The 24,617-nt window shown below is 45.0% G+C and overlaps 1 protein-coding gene across 5 annotated transcripts in view; it reads left to right on the top strand.

Annotated features, from left to right (window-relative positions):
• The window catches only part of ube2f (ubiquitin-conjugating enzyme E2F (putative)), a 163,652-nt gene that overhangs the window by 101,382 nt on the left and 37,653 nt on the right, over window positions 1-24,617 (top strand). For 4 of the 5 annotated variants that reach the window (XM_068035930.1, XM_068035928.1, XM_068035929.1 and 1 more), the window contains 2 exons: window positions 11,675-11,785; window positions 19,907-19,974. In XM_068035930.1, coding sequence (XP_067892031.1) covers window positions 11,675-11,785; window positions 19,907-19,974 — 179 coding nt within the window. The remainder of the gene's footprint in view (window positions 1-11,674; window positions 11,786-19,906; window positions 19,975-24,617) is intronic. The other variant, XM_068035932.1, reaches the window with a different exon arrangement.

The raw sequence follows: 24,617 nt of genomic DNA on the forward strand, positions 1-24,617 counted from the left end.
CATCTTTTAGCAGAATTTTTAATCATTGTGAAGTAGGGTGGGCAAACTGTCTATATAGCTTTAAAAAATTATTTTCCCCCTTGTGCTTATCACTATTAATATTTGCCTGACATTCTGGTGGAAAACATCAGGTTTTGTTAAGGGGATACAATAATGTCCTGATCAACTTATTTCTCAAAATAATTGCCTTATTGTATTCCATGTCAAGTTTCATTTGTGCCTTTTTCATGTAGGGTTTACTGAACAGCATAGGTACCTCATCATCACTAAACCTAAAGCAAGTAGTACTTTTATATTCCTTAATATGCAGGACATTCTGAAGGCGGAGGGTGAACAGTCAGAGGTCATGGTTCACATTGGTACCAACGACATAGGTAGAAAGAGGGATGAGGTCCTGCAACAAGAATTTAGGGAGCTAGGTAGCAAACTAAAAAGCAGGACCTCAAAGATTGCAATCTCTGGATTACTCCCGGTGCCACGTGCTAGTGAGTATAGGAATAGGAGGCTAGAGCAGATGAATGCATGCCTGAAGAGATGGTGCAGGAGGGAAGGCTTTAGTTTCCTGGATCACTGGGTCTGTTTCTGGCGAAGGTGGGACCTGTACAAGTTGGACAGGTTGCACCTGAACCGGAACGGGACCAACATTCCTGCTGGGAGGTTTGCTAGTGCTGTTGGGGGGGTCGGGGGGTTGGGGTTTAAACTAATTTGGCAGGGGGATGGGATACAGAGTGGAGTTACAGTAGGGGGTGATGCACAGCCAAATATAGAAGAAAAATTAAGTCAGTCTGGAAGGCAGAGCAAATATAGACCTGTTAAGGCACAAGTGAATTATGCAACGCTAGATTGTATCTATTTTAACGCATGGAGTCTTACAAGTAAGACAGATGAATTGAGGGCGTTGATTAACACATGGGAATATGATATTATTGCTATCACAGAGACATGGTTGAGGAAGGACAAGACTGGCAGTTCAATATTCCAGGATATAGAATCTTCAGGCGTTACGGGGGGGTGTGGGGAGGTGTAAAAGAGGAGGTGGCATTGTACCATTGATCAAGGAGTTAATTACTGCAGTAAGGAGGGATGATATCTTAGATGGTTCCTCAAATGAGGCCATATGGGTAGAACTTAAAAACAAAAAGGGGGCAGTCACTTGGCTGGGAGTTTACTACAGACCTCCAAACAGTCAGGAAAAGATAGAGGAGCAGATATGTAGGCAAATCTCAGAGAGGTGTAAAAATAATAGGGTAATAATAGGGAATTTCAACTTCCCCAATATTAACTGGGATAGTCTTAGTGCAAAAGGCTTAAAGGGGGCGGAATTCTTAAAGTGCATCCAGGAGAGCTTTTTGTGTCAGCACGTAGAAAGTCCTACAAGAGATGGGGCAGTACTGGACCGAATCTTAAGGAATGAAGCTGGACAAGTGGTAGAAGTGTAAGTGGGGGAGCATTTCAGGGATAGTGACCATAACTCTGTAAGATTTAAGGTAGTTATGGAAAAGGACAAAGATGGACCGGAAATAAAGGTACTGAATTGGGGGAAGGCAGATTTCAATGTGATAAAACAAGATCTGGCCAAAGTGGACTGGGAGCAGCTACTTGTAGGAAAGTCTACATCAGACCAGTGGGAGTCATTCAAAAAGGAAATAGTGAGAGTTCAGGGCCAACATGTTCCCGTAAATGTGAAGGATGGGACCAACAAGTCCAGGGAACCCTGGATGTCAGGAGATACAGAGGATTGGATAAGGAAAAGAAAGGAGGCTTACGGCAGATTCAGAGCACTGAAAACAGCGGAGGCCCTAGAGGGGTATAGAAAGTGTAGGGGGAAACTTAAAGAAGTAATTAGGAGAGTGAAGGGAGGACATGAAAAAACACTGGCAGGCAAGATAAAGGAAAATCACAAGATGTTTTATAAGTATATTAAGGGTAAGAGGATAACCAGGGAAAGAGTAGGGCCCATTAGGGACCAAAGTGGCCATCTGTGTGTGGAGCCGGAGGACGTAGGTGAGGTTTTAAATGATTACTTTTCATCTGTGTTCACTATGGAGAAGGACGATGTAGATGTAGAGATCAGGGAGGGGGATTGTGATATACTTGAACAAATTAGCATTGAAAGGAAGGAGGTATTAGCGGTTTTAGCGGCTTAAAAGTGGATAAATCCTCAGGCCCAGAAGAGATGTATCCCAGGCTGTTATGTGAGGCAAGGGAGGAGATAGCAGGGGCTCTGACACAAATTTTCAAATCCTCTCTGGCCACAGGAGAGGTGCCAGAGGACTGGAGGACAGCGAATGTGGTACCATTATTCAAGAAGAGTAGCAGGGATAAACCAGGTAATTACAGGCCAGTGAGTAACATCAGTGGAAGGGAAACTATTGGAAAATATTCTGAGGGACAGGATTAATCTCCACTTGGAGAAGCAGGGCTTAATCAGGGATAGTCAGCATGACTTTGTCAGGGGGGGATCATGTCTTACAAACTTGATTGAATTTTTCATGGTGGTGACTAGATGTGTAGTTGAGGGTAAAGCTGTTGATGTAGTCTACATGGACTTCAGTAAGGCTTTTGATAAGGTCCCGCATGGGAGATTGGTTAAGAAGGTAAGAGCCCATGGGATCCAGGGCAATTTGGCAAATTGGATCCAAAATTGGCTTAGTGGCAGGAGGCAGAGGGTGATGGTCAATGGTTGTTTTTGCAATTGGAAACCTGTGACTAGTGGTGTACCGCAGGGATCGGTGCTGGGAGTCTTGCTGTTTGTAGTGTACATGAATGACCTAGACGTGAATATAGGAGGTGTGATCAGTAAGTTCTCAGATGACATGAAAATTGGTGGTGTCGTATATAGTGAAGAGGAAACCCTGAGATTATAAGATGATATAGATGGGCAGAGCAGTGGCAAACGGATTTTAATCCTGAGAAGTGTGAGGTGATGCATTTTGGGAGGACTAACAAGCCAAGGGAATATACAATGGGGGTAGGACCCTAGGAGGTACAGAAGGTCAGAGGGACCTTGTTGTACTTGTCCATAGATCACTGAAGGCAGAAGCATAAGGTGATTAGAAAGGCATACGGGATACTTGCCTTTATTAGCCGAGGCATAGAATATAAGAGCAGGGAGGTTATGATGGAGTGTATAAAACGCTAGTTAGGCCACAGCTGGAGTATTGTGTACAGTTCTGGTCGCCACACTATAGGAAGGATGTGATTGCACTGGAGAGGGTGGCAGAGGAGATTCAGCAGGATGTTGCCTGGGCTGGAGCATTTCAGTTATGAAGAGAGACTGGATAGGCTAGAGTTGTTTTCCTTAGAGCAGGGAAGGCAGAGGGGAGACTTTTTATGAGGTATACAAAATTATGACGGGCACAAATAGGGTAGATAGGCAGAAACCTTTTCCTTTAGTGCAGGTGTCAATAACCAGGGGGCATAGATTTAAGGTAAGGGGCAGGAGGTTTGGAGGGGGATTTGAGGAAAGATGTTTTCACCCAGAGGGTGTTTGGAATCTGGAACACACTGCCTGAAAGGATGGTAGAGGCAGGAACCCTCACAACTTTTAAGAAGTATTTAGATGAGCATTTGAAATGCCATAGCATACAAGGCTATGGGCCAAGTGCTGGAAAATGGGATTAGAATAGATAGGTGCTTGATGGTCAGCACGGACACGATGGGCTGAAGGGCCTGTTTCTGCACTGTATAACTCTATAACTTCCCAGTACAAGAGCTCACACTTTCAGGAGAGGAGATGAAATGTGAAAAGAGTGAGGAGAAGCACACAGATTGAAAGTCTGAGGTCTTCGATCATAAACAACCATAAAGATCCATTCATCTCACAAAACAGTGAAATAAAACTCACATAATCTGGTCTCTCACCCATTGCCCATTCACCTAGAGAGCTTCAATTAATCTGCGATTTCCAGTCTTGTATATTAGGCTCAGTTAATGCTCGAGGCAGGTGTTCATTGCCCTTGCTGCTTGTATATTATCAATAACCCAATCTGTATTACAAATCTGCCTGTCAGAAAGCATTAGGTGCTGATTGAGATGAAATCCATTAATCAACTTCACTGCACACTGTGTGTTTATCTGGCCATGATGGGCCATGTCCACTGGGTTTGTGACTTTTAGTAGCTGTAGGTCTTTCTGTGTCATACGACTTCTGGTTTAGTCCTAAGCCATTGAGAACTGCTGAATGGAGAACACTCCTGAGTTCATTCTAATCCAAGGCTAGCAACTAGACACTCTGCGGGGCCCATCACTTTAATGCAACTCAAACCAGTCCTCTTCCCCTCCCACTCACCCCTGCCCCTCACCCTCATCCTCCAACCCCTCCCCCTTCCTCCCTCCCCCCCATCCCATGCCCCTCCTTCCCTTGCTGAGTATCGAGAGCAGGAAGTTCCAGCAGGAGAACAGTGTAGAATGAAGCAGTGGTGTTCAGTACGAGCTAATGCTGGGCCTGCCACTGAGAACTACATCACTGAATAAAACACCTTACTCTTGATGATAAATGTGGTCTGATCACGCTCCTGTGAAGCGCCTTGGGAGGTTTTACTACAATGCGCATTGCATTGTCACCTGCAATGGCTTATCTTTCCTGCACAGTTACTTCTGGTGTCCCCCGAGAATCTTGGCCCTCTTCTATTTCTTAACACAAAAAGCAGGACAAATCCAACCCAGCCAATTACTACCCGTTCAGTCTACTCTCAATCATCAAAGTGATGGAAGATGTTGTCAACAGTGCTATCAAGCGGCGCTTACTCAGCAATAACCTGCTCACTGATGCTCAGTTTGGTTCTGCCAGGGCCGCTGAGCTCCTGACCTCTTTACAGCCTTGGTCCAAACATGGACAAAAGAGCTGAACTCAACAGGTGAGGTGAGTGACTTCCCTTGACATCAAGGAGCCCTAACAAAACTGGAGCCAATGGGAATTGGGGAAAATTCTTCACTGGTTGGAGTCATACCTAGCACAAAGGAAGATGATTGTGGTGGTTGAAGGTCAATTATCTCAGCTCCAAGACATCACTGCAGAAGTTCCTCAGGGTAGTGGCCTAGGACCAGCCATCTTCAGCTGCTTCATCAAACCTCCCCTCCATCATAAGGTCAGAAATGGGGATGTTCGCTGACGATTGCACAATGTTCAGAACCACTTGCGACTCCTCAGATACTGAACCAGTCCGTGTCCATATGCAGCAAGACTTGGACAGAGTTCAAGCTTGGGCTGATAAATGGCAGGTTACATTCATGCCACACAAGTGCCAGGCAATGACCATCTCCAACAAGAGAGAATCTAACCATCTCCCCTTGACATCGAATGGCATTACCATCGCTGAATCCCCTACTATCAACATCCTGGGGGCTACCATTGACCAGAAACTGAACTGGATCAGCCATTTCAGTACTGTGGTTACAAGAGCAGGTCAGATACTGGGAATTCTGCTGCGAGTAACTCACCTCCTGACTCCCCAAAGCCTGTCCATGATCTACAAGGCACAAGTCAGGAGTGTGATGGAATACTCTTCACTTGCCTGGTTGAGTGCAGCTCCAACAGCACTCAAGAAGCTCGACACCATCCAGGACAAAGCAGCCTGCTTGATCGGCACCCCATCCAAAGCCTTCAACATTCACTCCCTCCACCAGCGACGCACAGTGGCAGCAGTGTGTACCATCCACAAGATGCACTGCAGCAATGCACCAAAGCTCCATCGACAGCACCTTCCAAACCCACGACCTCTACCACCTACAAGGACAAGGGCAACAGATGCATGGGAACACCACCAACTGCAAGTTCCCCTCCAAGCCACACACCATCCTTACTTGGAACTATATCACCATTCCTTCACTGTCACTGGGTCAAAATGCTGGAACTCCCTTCCTAACAGCACTGTGGGTGTACGTACACCACATGGACTGCAGCGGTTCAAGGAGGCAGCTCACCACCACCTACTCGAGGGCAATTAGGGATGGGCAATTAATGCTGACCTAGCCAGCGAAGCCCACATCCCATGAAAGAATAATAAAAAAACTGCATGCTGCTCCTCAGCGGCATCATCCAGAAACACAGCCTCAGTTTCAACATGTCCGCTGACGACACCCAGCTCTACCTCGTCACCGCCTCTCTCAGCCCCTCCACTGTTGCTAAATTGTCAGACTGCTTGCCCAACAGCAGGTACTGGATGAGCAGACATTTCCTGCAATTAAATATTGGGAAGACTGAAGCCATTCGGCCCCACCACCAACTCTGTTCTGCAGCCACTGACTCCATCCCTCTCCCTGGCAACCGCCTGTGGCTGAACCAGACTGTTCGCAACCTTGGTGTCTTATTTGATCCTGAAATGAACTTCCAACCACATTTCCATACCATCAGTAAGGTTGCCTATTTCCACCTCTGTAACAACACCTGGCTTCACATCTGCTTCAGCTTATTTGCTGCTGAAACCCTCATCTGTGCCTTCATTACCTGTTGACTTGAATATTCCAACGTACTGCTGGCTGGCCTCCTGCATTCTACCTTCCAGGAACTTGAGGTCATTCAAAACTCTGCTATCCGTGTCCTAACTCGCACCAAGTCCTGTTCACACATCACCCCTGTGCTCCCTGTTCTGTACTAGCTTCAGGTTTGGCAACGCCATTGTTATGAAGACCCCACCTGCCAAGAATGAGGCATATTAATTTCATCATATGAACATTAATTTTAAACTGTTGCTGGAGTGAAGAAATGACTTGTTTAAAAAGAGATCACCAGACACTTGGCTGGAGGATATTTGCATACTCAGACAGTGCTTGGAGAGACAAAAGAATTGCTCACTGATTCAATTAACAGAGATTGGGCTGGGCAATGGTGATCCGCATCTTGTCGGGGTAAGAGACAGCACTACACGCCCCCCCACCGAGAGCTTTGGAATCCACAAACACAGGAGTGGTTAAGACAGCTGGCAACATGACTAACCGGCTGATCCAGGCTTTTTGAACTAGACACAGGACAGACTGCAGATTGTAACTGAACCTGGACAAGACAGCTTCTTTCCTGGTTGGCACTCTTGCGCTTTCTCACAAGCCTCCGGACCCACTGAAGTCGCTTAAACCTCAAGGGAGAAAAGACTCCTACATTGAAACAAGTTGAAGCGTGCACTGGGCCCCAATGAACAGCAAGACTTTCGGGCAACCAAAGACTCCACATTGAACTTAAAGGACCATAAATAACTACCAGATATTGCCTCAAACGTTTCCCCTTTATTCCTTCTACTTTTTCTGTCCCTATCTGCATGTGTGTTTATTGCGTATGCATGCTAGAGTGGACGTGTCGCGTACTTTTAGTAGTTAACCGAATTAGAGTTTAAGATTAATAAACTTCCACCTTTCTTGTTTAAATCTAAGAAAACCTGTCTGATTTCTTTGCCTTACAATTGGAAAGCAGTGAACAAGGATTCACTGAGCGGGAGCTAAAAACACGGTGTTCTTGAAATTAAACCTTGTTACAGTTGGACCAGGCAAAGGCTGAGAGGGAACCCCTAGACCCCTATCTCACCTGGTCGTAATACCATGATTTTAAAATTTTATTCCCATGTTCAAATCCATCCTTGGCCTTGCTCCTCCCTGTCTCTCTTACCTCCTCCAGCCCTACAACCCTCCGAGAGCCCTGTGTTCCTCCAGCTCTTGTGCATCCACCACTTCCTTCGTCCCGCCATTGGCACCCTTCCATCTCTATAATCTCCTCCAGCCCTCCAAACCCTCTAAGATATCTGTGCTGCACCATTAGCGGCATTCAGCTGCCAGGACCTCAAGCTCTGGAATTCCCTACCTAAACCTCTCCGCCTCTCTACCTCTCTCTCTTTGTTTAAGATGCTCCTTAAAACCAAGCTTTTGGTCACATGCCCTAATATCTCCTGTGGCTCATGTTAAAATTTTGTTTTGATAATCCTCCTTGGCATGTTTTACTATGTTAAAGGTGCTAGATCAATCCAAGTTGTCATTTTTGTTGACCTGTCACACCAACAGCTGGTGTGCTGCCCCTGGGGTATAACAAGTGTACACATTCCCAGTTACACCATGCACACATTCCTGTATATGTTCCCCTGCATTGTATGCACATTCCCATACATAATATACACATTACCATGCACATTGTGAATGTTCCAATAGAGCCCAAGCATGGACTACATGAGCACTGTATAAGCCCCGCTACCCCAGCACAGTTCACAGAACCCCAGCCACCTGGAAGGTGAATGCTTATTGCCTATTTGATATGACAAATGTAAGGTCCTGCATTTTAGTGAATAAGTAGCTCATCTAGATGCACACCAATGGGATATTGATTAATATGCAGCCAGCAAAGGATCTGTGGCCACATGGTTGAAGTGCAAAGACACAAATAGAACATGTAGGCGTGTGACCCACTCGACAGAGTGAAAGGCCAGGAAAATGGCACTGTGAGCACACTAGGGGTACTGCACTGTTTGCTTAACTAACACACTGACACCAGAAAGGAAACAAGCAAGGGCAGCAGGGTGTCAGCGGAGAATAAATAATCTGCAGAGACTTGGGCTAAATGAAACCAAGATTCAACAACAAGAATGCCTGGTATTTTTACAACACCTTTAGTGTAATAAAACGTCCTAAGTCAGCTTAACATCGGTAAATGAGAGACTTCTACAAGTCATAATCAGAGGGTTACATTATTAAAGTTCTCTCCTGTTCATTCAAAGTTGTTTTTTGCTTTTAAAAGGTCAATTTATCCAGTCACTTAAATTATGCTACTTGAATAAAACAACACAGGAGACAATTATAGCATAATTTCAGCTCAAATTGTCAGATCTTGGATGTTGTGCATGGATTTTCAATCCACGTGGACAACTTCTGCAAAAACTATGAACACAGAGCGTGCAGAAGCAGCGTAAATGGAACATGTACAAGAAGGCCAAGGCTTTAACCTTGTGCTTAACTCCAGAGGCTTGAGCATACAAATCTGGGCTGACACTGCAATGCAGTATTGAGGGCAGTGCTACACTGCCAGAGGTGCCGTCTTTTAGATTCCCCATCTGACATCTCGGATGGACATAAAAGATCCCGTGACACTATTCAAATAAGTGCAGGGGACATTTCACCGGTGTCCTGTCCAGTATTTATCCATCAACCAACATCACTAAAAACAGATTATCTTATTATCACATTGCTCTTTGTGGGAGCTTGTTGTGCACAACAGTAACTACACTTCATCGTACTTAACTAGCTCTAAAGCACTTTGGGACATCCTGTGATAATGAAAGATACTCTAAAAATGCAAGTCTTGCTTTACCTTCAGTCCTGGATTTGAGATGTTAATGATGAAGTTTGTTGAATATTTCATACTCGTGCATCTTAAAATAGCTTCCATATGAATGTTAATGCAAGATCAAGGATGCCACTGCTATTTTGGATCTTGAAAATCTACATTTGCATAAAGCAATGATGGTAGTAGTATATTTAAACTCTGGCAGAGATGTTTTCTAAGTATTTTGCCTCTTTTTATAGAATCATAGAATGTTTTACAGAGGAAGATACCAGTGAGACTATCAGACTACCTGACAAGGGGTTGGAACATTCACTACTGGAGAGAAATATTCAAAACATAATGTAATTCAAAAGCTAATAGAACTGAAAGTAGAAAATTACCCTGATCCAGATGGTATCCATCCAGGAATATGAGGCACGTTTGAAAGGAGATATCACGGTCACTAACTATAATTTTCCAGAAACCTTTGGAAACAGGAACTGTGTGATAGGACTGGGGAGTGGGGTATATTAAAGCCCTGTTTGAGATAGGGGAAAGTGCAGTAGATTTATATATGGATTTTCACATAGTGTTTGATAAGGTTGAATGTGGAGACTTCTTGCAAAAATGAGAGTGCACAGTATTAAAGGGAATGTAGCCACATAGAGAGGTGGCTGGGGACAGCGAGCAACGCGCAAGTCTAAATTGATGTTTTCAAATTGCCAAAATGCAGTTTAATGCAGAAAAATGTGAAGTGGTATAATTTGGGAACAAGAACTGTGAAAGGAGGTATAACCAAATGATAAGCTCCTAAATGAGCATAAAGGTTGAGAGGTGCAGGTCCTTGGCTATTAATGTAGTATGAGCAGAAATAGTCATTAGGCTAAAGGCGAATGTGATCCTGATTTTCTACGAGGTATTGATTGCTAAAGCATTGCCAAAATAATTGATGTTGAATTTGTACATGGCATTGTTAGTCCACAGGTATTGAGTGCAGTTCTGTGCACCCCAATAGAGGAAGGATATTAAAACCCTGGACAGGGGCCAGCAAAGATTCATTAACATGATACTGAGAATATGAGGTTCGAGTTAAAGACTGTAAAAATTGAGGTTATTTTACTGGTTCGGAGTATGTTAAGGGGGAATGTAATTGCGGGTTTCAAAATTATGAAAATGATTAAACTAGTGACAGATTATCACTGGAGAATGAAGGAGAAGTTAGAAGAAATGCTTTCACACACGGTTATTATGCCAAAAGGGGCTATTGAGACAGAAACTGTGACATTGTTTAAAAGAGAATTAGATGAGGAATTGGGAAGGAAGAATATTTAAAGATATGGAGAAGGGAGAGGGAAATGGGATCAGAGCCAACAGCTCCAGCTGATGAGCTACGACTGACATAAGCACAAGAGGGTGAATGGCCGCTTTCTGTGCTGTAACTTTTATCAGTGTTGCATATGCAGTGCTGGAAAATGCTTTGATAATTGCGGTATCTGTTCATATTAGCCAGTTTCGCCATGCTGTTCCAACAGACTGCGCCTACACGTAAAATTAATTCTGCTTGTCTGCTGAGAATCACATTAATCAGGTTTCCTGTTGAGTAGGGTTGTTGTTTGTTTCCAGTAAGTGGATTTACATTGCAGATGAGCTGCTGAGCAGTGTAACAATTCAAACTGACTCTTGTTTTTCTACTCTGCTAAGCAAATACGCAGTGATATAAAAGCAAAATACTGTGGATGCTGGAAATCTGAAATAAAAACAAGAAAGTGCTGGAAATACTCAGCAGGTCTGGCAGCATCTGTGGAGAGAGAAGCAAAGTTAACGTTTCAGGTCAGTGACCCTTCTTCAGAACTCTTCAAATACTCAGTGATGATGCTGCAGAACTGCTGCCACGGAGATCCTCAATGGAAGAATTCCAAGTAGCCACCTTGGAGTAGAATAACAACATGCAACACCGACTGAGAATCAGGTGTTTCTAAACTCCAGGTCTGGTCCATAGAGTACTAGGTAGAGAAAAAGAAAGACTTGCATTTATGTAACGCCTTCCGTGACCCTAGGACGTCCCAAAACACTTTACAACCAATGAAGTACTTTTGAAGTGCAGTCACTGTTGTGATGTTAGCAGCCTCTGCTAACAGCAAGCTTTCACAAACAATACTGTGATAATGACCAGATAATCTGTTTTTGTGGTTTTGATGGCAGGATAAATATTGACCAGGACACCAGGCATAATAACTCCCTCTTTCTTCGACAAAGTTCCTGGGGTTCCTCCGCCTTATCACACACCTATCCTTTTGTTCTTCTTCCCACCACCACCTCCCCCCCCCCCCCCACCGCCCCTTATCACTTGCTCAAAGCTTATTACATATCTAACCGTTGCCAGTTATGATGAAAGGTCACAGACCTGTATTGTTAACCCTGTTTCTGTCTCCACAGATGCTGCCAGACCTGCTGAGTATTTCCAGCACTTTCTGTTTCTATTCCCGGGGATCTTTTACATCCATCCAAAAGGGCAGATGGGGCCTCTGTTTAACAGCTCCTCCAAAGGTCAGAACCTCCAACAATGCAGCACTCCCTCAGTACTGCATTGGAGTGTTAGCCTAGATTTTTGTGCTCAGGTCCTGGAGTGGGATTTGAACCCACAACCTTCTGACTCGGTGAAAGTGCTACTAACTGAGCCACAGTGACACTGATTAGGAGAAATTCCTTTTATACAGAGAGTTGTTGGATCATGACATGGTCTGCTTCATAGAGTGCTTGAGGCACAAAATGATGCATCTTTTAAGGGAAAATTGGATAAATATTTGAAGCAGCAAAGGATACAGAACTATGGGGCGAGTAGAGCAGTAGGATTAGTTTGGGATTGATACAGGAATATAGAGGGAATGGGGCACTGGGATTAGTTTGCGATTGCTACAGGGGTGTAAAGAGAGTGGGACAGTGGGATTAGTTTGGGATTGATACAGTGATATAGGGAGAGCAGGGCAGTGGGATTAGTTTGAGATCGATACAGGAGTATAGGGAGAGCGCGGAGCAGTGGAATTAGTGTGGGATTGCTAAAGGTCTATGGGAAGAGAGCGAGCCAGAGGGATTACTTTTGAGATTGCTGTAACAAAGAACCGGCACAATGATGGACCAAATGGCTTGTTGTGCTATGAACATCTGGTTCTGTAGTCCCTGGGTAATTAGAAAGTTGTTGCAAGTATTCCCTCAGGGAAGGGGTGGAGGGGGGGAGTGTTCCATGCTGCAGATGTACCAGGATCAGGTACATAAGAACATAAGAAATAGGAGCAGGAGTAAGCCATTCAGCCCCTCAAGCCTGCCCCGCCATTCAATAAGATCATGGCTGATCTGTCCTAGGCCTCAACTCTTTCAGGCCTGCTCCGCCTAACCCTCGACTCCCCGAGATTTCAAAAATCTATCTACCTCCTCTTTAAATATATTTAGTGACCTAGCCTCCACAACTCTCTGAGGCAGAGAATTCCAGAGATTCACCACCCTCTGAGAGAAGAAATTCCTTTGCATCTCAGTTTGTGACCCCTTATTCTGTAACTAAGTCCCCTAGTTCGAGATTCCCTCGCTAGTGGAAACATCTTCTCAACATCTACCCTGTCAAGCCCCCTTAAAATCTTATATGTTTCTATAAGATCACCTCTCATTCTTCTAAACTCCAATGAATAAAGGCCTAACCTGTTTTGCCGTTCTTGATAAGACAACCCCTTCATCCCAGGAATCAGCCTAGTGAACCTTTTCTGAACTGCCTCCAGTGTTAGTATATCCTTCTTTAAATACGGAGACCAAAATTGTACGCAGTACTCCAGGTGTGGCCTCACCAACACCCTGTACAGTAGTAAGACTTCCCTATTTCTAAACTCTAACCCCCTAGCAATAAAGGCCAGAATTCCATTTGCCTTCCTAATTACTTGCTGCACCTGCGTGCTAACCTTTTGTGTTTCATGCAGAAGAACACCCAGATCCCTCTGTACTGCAGTATTTTGTAGTCTTTCTCCATCTAAATAATAATCTGCCTTTTTATTCTTGCTACCAAAGTGGATTACCTCACACTTTCCCACATTGAACACCATCCGCCAAGTTTTTGCCTACTCACTTAATCTATCTATATCCCTTTGCAGATTCTTTGTGTCCTCCTCACAACATGCCTTCCCACCTATTTTTTTTTATCGTCAGAAAATTTGGATACACTACACTCTGTCCCTTCCTCTAAGTCACTAATATAGATAGTAAATAGTTGACGCCCTAAGACCGATCCTTGTGGCACCCCACTAGTTACAGCTTTCCAACCTGAAAAAGACCCATTGATCCCAACTCTCTGCCTTCTGTGTGTTAGCCAGTCCTCAGTCCATGCCAACACATTACCCCCAATACTCTGAGCTCTTATTTTGTGCAATACCTTTTATGTGGCACCTTATCAAACGCCTTCTGAAAATCCAAATACACTACATCTACTGGTTCCCCTTTATCCACTCTGCTTGTTATATCCTCAAAGAACTCTAACAAATTTGTCAAACATGATTTCCCTTTCATAAAACCATGTTGACTCTGTTTGATTGCATTATGTTTTTCTAAATGTCCTGCTGTTTCTTCCTTAATAATGGACTCAAGCATTTTCCCAATGACAGATGTTAAGCTAACTGGTCTGTAGTTTCCTGCTTTCTGTCTCCCTCCTTTCTTGAACAGGAGCATCATATTAGCAGTTTTCCAATCCGCTGGTACCCTGCCGGAATCCAGTGAGTTTTGGTATATTATGACCAATGTCTCCACTATCTCTGCAGCCACTTCTTTTAAAACGGTTGGATGCAGGCCATTAGGTCCTGGCGACTTGTCTGCCTTTAGTCCCATCAGTTTGTCCAGCACCTCTTGCCTCGTGATAGAGATTGTTACAAGTTCCTCCCTCCCATTTACACCTTGCTCATCTATTATTGTTGGGATGTTTATAGTGTCGTCCACCGTGAAGACCGATGCAAAATATTGGTTTAAATTATCTGCCATTTCCCTATTCCGTTATTAATTCCCCAGTCTCGTCCTCTAAGGGTCCCACACTTACTTTAGCTACTCTCTTCCTTTTAATATACCCGTAGAAGCTCTTACTGTTTGTTTTTATATTTCTTGCTGATTTATTCTCATAATCAATTTTCTCCCTCTTTATTAGTTTTTTAGTCATCCACTGCTGGTTTCTAAAAAATTCCCAATCCTCTGGCCTACCACTAGCTTTCGCTGCTTTATATGCCTTTGTTTTTGCTTAACACTCACCTTAACTTCCTTTGTTATCCACGGGTGGTTCATCGTTCTCTTGGATTCCTTCCTTCTTACCAGAATAAATGTTTGCTGAGTGTTATGAAATATCTGCTTAAAAGTCTGCCACTGCTCATCTACTGACTTCCCCTGTCGTCTATCTTCCCAGCCCGAGTTAGACAACTCTTTCTTCATACCTCTGTAATTGCCCTTGTTTAAGTTGAAGATACTGATTTGAGACCCATTGCTCACCCTCAAACTGAATTTGAAATTCTACCATGTTATGATCGCTTCCTTAACTTCGAGATCTCTTATTAATCCTACCTCATTACACATTACCAAATCTAAAATAGCCTGTTCCCTGGTAAGTTCTGCAACGTATTGCTCTAAGTAATAATCCCTGAGGCACTCTACAAATTTGTCTTCCATGCTACCCTTGCCAATTTGACTTGTCCAGTCTATATGCAGATTAAATCACCCATGATAATTACAGTGCCCTTCTAACACGCCTCCATTATTTCCTGATTAATATCTTGTCCTACAGAGAGGCTACTCTTCGGGGGCCTATAGACCACTCCCACCTGTGATTTCTTTCTCTTGCTATTCCTTATTTCCACCCAAACTGATTCTACATCACAATCTATTACACCTATATCATTACTCACAACTGCACTGATCCCTTCCTTTAATAACAAAGCTACCCCACCTCCTTTTCCTTTCTGCTTATTCTTCCGGAACGTCGAATATCCTTGAACATTAAGATTCAAGTCCTGGTCATCCTGCAACCACGTCTCAGTGATAGCTATCAAATCATATTCATTTATTTCTGTCTGTGCCGTCAACTCATCTATCTTGTTACAAATGTTACATGCATTCAGATAAAGATCCTTAAGCTTTGACTTTTTACCATTTTTACCTACTCTGGTTCTAATTTCTGCTGTACTCTTGTGCTTGTATTCTCTGTCCCTTCCTGTCACTCTCTGATTACTGTTTGCTCCTTCACTATCCTGCGCTCTCATTACTTTTCGACTTTTTAAACTTCCTTTCAATTGAACCCCCCCCCCCCCCCCCCCCACTATTTAGTTTAAAGCCTTGCCTACAACCCTAGTTATACAATTCGCTAGGACACTGGTCCCAACATGGTTCAAGTGAAGCCCATCCCAACGAAACAGCTCTCTCTTTCCCCAGTACTGGTGCCAGTATCCCATGAATCAGAATCCATTTCTCCCACACCAATCTTTGAGCCACACATTTACCTCTCTAATCTTATTTACCCTATACCAATTTGCACGTGGCTCAGGTAGTAATCCGGAGATTATTACCTTTGTGATTCTGCTTTTCAATTTGAGCAGCTCGGGCCATAGTCACTCAGCAGAACCTCTTTCCTAGTCCTACCTATGTCGTTGGTATCTATGTGGACCATGACAACTGGATCCTTTCCCTTCCACTCCAAGTTCCTGTCCAGCCCAGAAGAGATGTCCTTAACCTTGGCACCAGGTAGGCAACACAGCCTTCGGGACTCTCTATCTTTGCTGCAGAGAACAGTATCTATATCCCTAACTATGTGATCCCCTATTACAAGTACATTTCTCTTTTCTCCCCCCACTTGAATGGCGCTCTGAACCGCGATGCTGTGGTTAGTTCGCTCATCCTCCCTACAGTCTGTGCCCTCGCCCACACTGGGAGCAAGAACCTCGTACCTATTGGATAAGGGTACTGGCTGAGGCGCCTCCAAATCTAAATTCTGGATCCCCATACCTGCCTCACTCGCAGTCACACCCTCCTGTCCCTGACCACTGGCCGAATTCAATGTTGTTAATCTAAGGGGGGGGTGCCTGTCTCCTGAAACACAGTGTGTGGAGAATTCTGAGAAAAGACTGAGCTTTGTTATTGATGTAGCCATTGATGCAAGTGCTTTGAACCCCAGGGCTGTGCAATTATCATGCCAGAAATCCTGCAATAAGTCACAGTGAAATACTTAATTATAAATAAAATTGTATTATGCGTCAGTCAAGGTTTTAGCTGGGCGATTAGTTTGGTTTCCATTTTTCAAATGAGCAAGAGGTTGTCATATCTAATATAACCCAGGCTGGGACACAACAACCTAATCCCAGGAGAAATATAAAATGTTTCTTTCTCGCTTTGAGTTTCTCCCTTTCTCCTTTCCTGGCCCCTGCCTGTTGACCAGATTTGTTTTGATACATTTTCTGCAGCTCATTACTATTGCTCAATATTTCCGTGGTATTTGAATTAGTTTTTATCCTCAGTGTCAATCTTAGTCACTGTTTATATTTGGCTCCATTCTCTGGCTCCCAGTTCTGGTGTTAAATATCTCATTCTCTGTTTCTATTTTTTGCATTTATTTTGCTGCACTGAGTATGATCGGTGATGACAGTAGTGGTACTCTGTGTTTTCTGTATTTAGTGTTCTATTTATTTGGAGACATGTCTGTAAGGTTTGAGATTTATTTTGATGTCGTCTTTCTCTCTGATTTCTCATCAGGTATGACTGCCTGGCATTTGGCTGAATTTTCTTTGAGTGTAGACCCTGGCTGGACTACTCCAGCAGCCTGCTGTTGCTTTCATTGCACCAGTGAATGTGCTGCTGGTTACGGTTGAATTTAGCTTCTCCCACTCTGGATGCTCGATGTTGAACTTGATTGAAAGCCCCCAGCTCTTGCAGTTACCTGTGTTTTGCTGTTAACCTCCAGGACTGACTGCTGGTGGCACTGAACTTCATTTTGGTAACTGAGGGAACTGTTCAAATTGGTCTGGCTTTGATATTTTTATCGTATATCCTACAACACCTGAGAAACGAAATTGTTCAAAACTGGGCAAAATTGGAAGATAACGTTTTGTTGCCTGGTTTACATTAGCAGTTAAAATATCTGGCACCCAGATCAAAAATTGGTAACATCTTTAGCTGACCAAAGCCCAGGCTTATCCCTGAGGGAAGAGGGAAAATGGGATTGGGTGGGAAGTTTCTTCACACCAATCTATTTTGCCCAGGCCAGGCGTAGTCTTCTGCTCTGGTGAAGAGCATGGGGGAGGGGAGAAGGCAGCAGTGATGGTTCCAGAGGGTATCCCAGTGCAGAAAACCATCTGTGAGACTCTTGGTCTGGTGGTCTGTTTTGCAAGAATTTTAAATCACCCAGTGCTGACACACAGCAGAGCTCTGAATGGATTAGATCCTTCATTTTGCTTGGCAGTCCACCTAACTCGAAGGCCAATTGTATTCACAATGACAATTTTTATACCAAATGAATGGGGGAAGCAGGCTCAGTGAGAATACAGAGGGAACAAAGGCTAGCAGGGCTGTACAATATACAAGATTGGAGATGTTTGAACTCTCGCCTCTTTTTTTGCTTTTCCTCTGTCAGACGTCTGATCTGTGAGCCCAATTATTCAAAATGGGTGCAGTTTACTTTCCAACCACATTAAAATTATTGACATTATTTTGGCTTTGTGATTTATGTGGTTTTGGGAGGTGCCTGTAACTGTAATAAATAACATTGACAGTCTTTAATTAAATTGAATTAAAGTGAGGTCCAGGAGCTACACTGAGAACTGAGTGTCTCAGTATTGGGGGGGCGTGGTACAGAGTGAAAGCCCCAATAACAAGAATGAGTTGGTCAAATTATTTCTCTCTCTCTTTCTCTTCTCCTCGTTCTCTCTCTCTGGCCTGTGATTGTTTATCCTTTCTCACACAGTTTCTTTCTCTCCCTGTCTTCTTCCTCCTCTCTCAATCACATACTCACTCTGTGACTCTCTCCCCTATCCTCAGTAGCAGTGATGCCTAACTCCTGAGGAAGGCAGAAAAAAAGGAATCTAATTTAATGGAAACTCTTGGAATCCCTCCTTGACTCCCTAAGGTAGTCAAACGTGGCTACTTCTAGCACATCACTAAACATATTTAACTAAACGCTCCCCTGCCAAATTCCCTGTTCCCAATATGTCCCACCAGTCACAAACACCACAGACTTCCGACCCCATGTATTCATCATCGATTTGCAATAACATCATCTACCTTCTCTGTGATCCTGGGTGTGAAATGTCACAAAGTCATCATCTCTGTGGAAAGAAGTTGCTGTTCATTGTTTACTTAAATCCATGCCCCAGGGATTAGGAACAGTGAGCAGAGTCAATGATTTAAAGGGAACGAATAAGAATTTTGGTTTTCATTTCATGTGACTATGGGATTTGTTCCTGGATATCAAATTCTGTAAGTCCATCAGGTTTGTTATTCCTGCAAAAACTGGCCTTGGAAATAGTACCCCTTACAAACCTAATGCAACTCTGAGGGTGTAACCCAGGTTAAGCTTAATCCAGCAGACACAGTTTACTTGGGTTTTCAAAAAGTAATTCAACATAATTCCTGATCAGTCGAGGACCAGACCAAGAAAGGTGATGCAACATTGAGAAGTGGTTTTGCTGCAGGAGCCAGAGCCTGATGATGAAAGCTGAATGTTCTGGATGGAAACCAGGGGAGTCCATGGTAGATCAGTCAGAGATGGACTCTAGTTGGAATAGGTTGTTGAGGGAGGGACAGTCCATGTTAGATATGGTAATGCCATGGTTATGTTACTGCACTAGGAATTCTGAGGTTGTAAGTTCAAATACCACTGTAAATTGTGAAATTAAGTTGATTAAACCTGGTCATTTGTGAGCTGGCCCAGGAAAAATGGTCATGAAAGCCTCTGCATTGTGGCAAAAACCCAATTGATTTGCAAATAACCTTCAGGAAAAGGAACCTGCCACTCCTGTGCAGTTTGGTCTACATATGATTCCCGTTCCATATTACCTAGTTGTCTCTTAATGCCACTTATCCCCATATCGCCATCTCCCAATCATCAATGAAGTGATAGAAGGAGCCACCAATCATGCCATCAGGCAGTGCCCACTCACTCGTAACCTGCTACTGACAGCCAGTTCACCACATGGCACTGCAGCAGGTCATGGAGAAGGCCCACCACCACCTTTTCAGAAAAAATAAGGATGGGCAATACATGTCAGCCATGCCAGCATCATCTGCATTCTGAGAACAAATATTAATCACAGTATCCACATGGAGTGAGTTTCATGGTGTGTTGCTGAGGGTACTCTGGGTGGAGTGAGGTGATGGACTGAATGGCCTTTACTCACCAGATTTTCTTGTATATTTTGTGTGTGTGTATGTGTGTGTGGGAGAGATATAATGCGATATATGATGTGTGTGTGAGAAATAGTGTGATATGTAATATATATATATATATTAATGTGCAAGATATGGTACCTTAAATGGTGTGGGTTATGCGAGAAGTGTAGGTGTATTTGTGACAACGGGTGCATGTTATCTGTTAGGAATGATACTTTGGAGAAGCGGTTATATCTGTTGTGATGTTCTTCCATCTGAACTTATTTTCTGTTCTGCTAACAGATGAAGGGTATTACCAGGGTGGCAAGTTCCAGTTTGAAACAGATGTTCCAGAAGCCTACAATATGGTGGTGAGTGGAGGAGCTTTGCTGATTTTTGATCAATTGCATAGCCTGAAGGGCAATACAGGAGGAAATGGATCCAGGAAATTCAGTCTGAGTGTATATTGTTTTTATGTAAATTTTGTGCACATCAAGGTGAGGAATCTTAGTGCTGGTGAGCAGAACAAAATAACCATTTCAGTGCCTCCATGTCAGCAGGGAGCCCCCCCAGGGCAGGTACAGCATGGTTTAGATTGGTAAGGGACGGTTCTGCCTCATACTTCCTAGCTCCTGCTCTCCTAGCCACTGTCCTTCCTCACTCGTACTGAAGGCTGTCAACCACATGGGGTAACACTCAGACTTTCTCTCTTCCGGTCTCAGTAAGTCACTATCAAGCTCATGTCACTTTTCCTCATGTTCTTTAAATAGAAATATGACGAGATGTCCTGAAATTCTGTTCGCTGGTAATGCAGAAAGCAGGTGATCATTTGTTAAATGCATTACTATTTGATTATACTGAATCCCTTGTATGTGAAGTGAATTGTACATACTCACATGGGTGGTGAACCTTTGCAGAGGAGTATCACATACCATAGTGCCATTGGTCTCTCCTTCTTGCCCTCTCATGTGACTGTTAGATTAAAGAGTGCCATAAAGTTCATCCCTTCTGGTGTTTTATGGAAATGAGACTGGATAAATCTGTTAGCACAAGCCAATTAATTAGTTCTACACTACCACCTGGTCTTTTTTTTACCCAAAAATGTACTATATTCGTAAAAATCTGTAAAAAAAAAAAAAAATACACTCCAACACAGTTCAAAACATTACTAAGTTGACATTCCAAAAAGTGCAAAGGAAATCAGTTTTCTTCAATACAGGAGTGAGTTGCCTCACAACCCTTCCATTCTATTTTACATGCCATGTACATTTTACAGTAAACCCACATTTGGTGTATACAGGCCGAGGGGTTTCCCATGGGTCCAGCCCCTCAGTTCACTATGGCGGGAGGACCTTACACAGTGGTCTTTCCCCATTCAGCCTTTGCAGCAGCTGCCCCAAGCTTTAGTGCATCCCTCAGCATGTAGTCCTGGACCTTGGAATGTGCCAGTCTGCAACACTCGGTCGTGGACAATTCTTTGCGCTAGAAGACCAGCAAGTTTCAGGCAGACCAAAGAGCGTCTTTCACCAAATTGATGGACCTCCAGCAGCAGTTGATGTTTATCTCGGTGTGCGCCCTGGGAACAACCCGTAGAGCACAGACTCCTGTGTTGCAGAGCTGCTTGGGATGAACCTCGACAAAAACCACTGCATCTCTTTCCACACCTGCTTTGCAAAGACACATTCCAGAAGGAGGTGGGAAACGGTTCCTTGCCCACCACAGCCACCTCGAGGGCAGCGTGCAGAGGGGGCGAGACTCCGGGCGTGCAGGAAGGATCTGACGGGGAGCGTCCTTCTCACCTCCAGCCAAGCTACGTCTTGGTGTTTGAAAGTTCTGGTGATGAGGCATTCTGTCAAATGACTTTGGTAGTCTGCTCAGGGAACCATCCGACAGGATCCACCATCTCCTTTTCCCGTAGGGCCTTGAGGGCATTCCGTGTAGACCACTGCCTGATGGATGGTGGTCAAAGGTGTTTTCCCGCAGAAACTGTTCTGTTTTCCCACAGAAACTGTTCCATAAAGGATGGGTGGTACAGCACAGTCCAACCAGATGGAGTGTTCCGCGGCAATGTGACCAGACTCTTCCTTCGCAACACCAGGGACAGACAGAGCCTCAGCACGTAGTGACACTTGGTGTTTGCGTCCTGGGGCTCTATGCACAGCTTGATGCAGCCGCACACAAAGGTGGTCAGCAGGTTGAAGGCGACGTTGGGTACATTTTTCCCGCTCTTACCCAGAGATTTGAACATCGTGTCCCTCCGGACCCAGTTCATTTTGGATCTCCAGATAAAGCGGGAAATGGGTCAGGTGACCGCCACGGCACAGGAGTGAGGTATGGGCCAGACCTGCGCCACATACAGAAACAGCATGAGTGCCTCGCACCTGATGACCAGGTTCTTACCTACAATGGAGAGAGATCGCTGCTCCCACATGCTCAGTTTATGGCTACTCACTCCTTCCAAGTTTTGGCGCAAGCCTCAGCCCTTCCAAGCCATATCTCCAGCACCCTCGGGTAGTCTGACCTGACAGTGAAGGGAAAAAAGGATCGGTTGGCCCACTTCCCAAAGAACATGGCCTCACTCTTGCTGTGGTTAAATTTGACTCCCGAGGCCAGTTCGAACTGGTCGCAGTTACTCATCAGTCTGCGAACAGACAACAGATCCGAGCAGAAGACGGCGACATCATCCATATACAGGGAGGCTTTGACCTGAGTGCTTCCGCTGCCTGGGATTGTCACCCCTCTTATACCTGCATCCTTCCTAATGGACTCAGCAAAAGGTTCAAAACAATTTGGACATGGGAGAGAGGACAGCCCTGTCTGACTCCAGATTGAATCGGGAAACATTCTGATTCCCACCCATTGATTGAGACTGCACTACTGATATTTGTGTAGAGCAGTTGGATTCAGTCCAAATGCCATTTTGGAGAGCACGTGTAGGTGTGCATTATCCTGTCAAAATCCTTCTAGGGTCCACCCTCCTGTCCCGTACATAGGCGATCATATCCCTGAGTAGCACGAGATTATCAGAGATCTTCCTCCGGGTACAGTGCAGGTCTTGTCAGGGTGAATCACCAACTCCACAGCAGACTTGACCCAACTGGCGATGACTTTGGACAGAATCTTGTAGTCAACATTAAGCAGTGAGATGGGTCGCTAATTTCTGACTTCCGCCCTCTTCCCCCTTCCGCTTGTAGATGAGGGTGATGATGCCTTTCCTTATGGATTCTGACATGCTGCCGGCCAGACGCATACTCTCGTATACTTACAGCAGGTCTGGGCCAATTCAGTCCCACAGAGCTGAATACAACTCAACCAATAAGCCGTCGCTTCCGGGAGTTTTACTCGTCTCGAAGGACCTGGCCGTCTGCCAGCTCATCCAGAGTTAGCAGTTTGTCAAGTGTCTCCCGCATGCTGTCATCTAAGACCTCCGTGAAAGATGACTGGAAGGACTGGGAGGCCGTGCTGTCCATGGGCTTCACTTCGTAAAAGGATTTGCTGATCTTTAGTATGTCGGACTGCGAAGACGGAGCGGACTCTGGACCGGAAGATGATCATGGAGGCCTCCGTGGCAAAGAGCGAGGCCTGCTGGCTCTTCACCTCTTCGCGATCCTCCTTGACCTCAACCCCCATCAACTGCAGCCGGTGCAGATTTTGCATTCTTTTCTGGAGTCGGGACATTTCCCTCCATCTCTCTCTAGCCCTCCAAACACCTTTGGAGATAAAGAACCTCTTGATCTCCTTGATCACTTCCCACCAGTGAACTGGAGACTCAAAGAGGGGTTTCATGGTTCTCCAACCTTTGTAATCCCTTTTGAGTTCCTCAACGTTCTCTGGGGTTAGCAGTGTAGCATTGAGCATCCATGTCCCCTTGCCAACCTGCTGGTCGTCCTGTAAGTGACAGTCAGCCAGTAAGAGGCAATGGTCAGAGAAGAACACCGGCGGATTGTCGGTGGTTCTGACAGCATGAGACACAAACGTGAAGTCAATCCTGGAACGGGTAGACCCGTCCAATCTTGACCAGGTGTATCTACGCTGCACTCCGTCTGCAGGTTTGCTGAAGACGTTGTGCAGCTTGGCATCTTTTACTGTTTCCATCAGGAATCTGGACGTAGCGTCCTGTTTGCTGTCGTCACTGCCAGATTGTCCAGCTGCATCAATGATGCAGTTGAAGTCACCGCCTAGAATGACCGGCCTGGACGTCACCAGCAGTAGTGGGAGCTGCTGGAAGACGGTCAGCCGCTCGCTGCGTTGTACCAGGGCGTACACGTTGATCAACCGGAGTGGAACATTGTTGTACATTGCATCTGCTACGAAGAGGCAACCGCCCACCACCTCCTTAACTTTGGAGATGGTGAAGTTGCCTCCCCGCAGCAGAATACCCAGGCCAGAGGAACGGGAATCATTTCACCCTGACCAGATCGATGGCCTGTGGGACCACCGTCGAGACCATTGCCTGTAGGTGCTGAGGTGCAGTATTCCACACTCCTGCAGAAACAGCAGGTCGGCTTTGACCTTGGCAAGGTAGTCCAAGGTCGAAACACATCGCATAGTGGATATAACGCTACGCACGTTAATCAAAGCAATCTTTATACCCATTTTAAAGTTGGGTATTGCTTCCTACAGCAGGTGTCCTTGCTAGTCCCAGTCCTTGGGTATGTTCCTGCATAACCATAGTGTGCAAATTTGTTTCACATTCGTTAGGCTCAGAAACCCTCCTGGTTACTCATGGGGGGTTTGTTCCACTGGGGACATCGGGGGGTGGGGGGGGGGTGGTGGTCTTGTAGGCAGCAGGGCTTGGGCTGTCCTCTGCTGGTGGTGTCTTTCCCCTCTATTCCTCCTCGAAGACATCACTGCTCCCGGCTTCCCGGAGCTGGAATGCGCCAGACGCTTCGATGCTCTCAGTGTCCCGGAGCTGGGGTGCACTGGGCATCTCGCTGGGTTCGGCGCTTTGGATTCAGTGCCCCGCAGCTGGGGGCTTTCTCTTCCAGCTCTTTTGAGTTCTGCCGCTTCTTTG

Source organism: Heterodontus francisci, chromosome 7, assembly GCF_036365525.1.
Source record: "Heterodontus francisci isolate sHetFra1 chromosome 7, sHetFra1.hap1, whole genome shotgun sequence".
In the NCBI taxonomy this organism is placed as follows: domain Eukaryota; kingdom Metazoa; phylum Chordata; class Chondrichthyes; order Heterodontiformes; family Heterodontidae; genus Heterodontus; species Heterodontus francisci.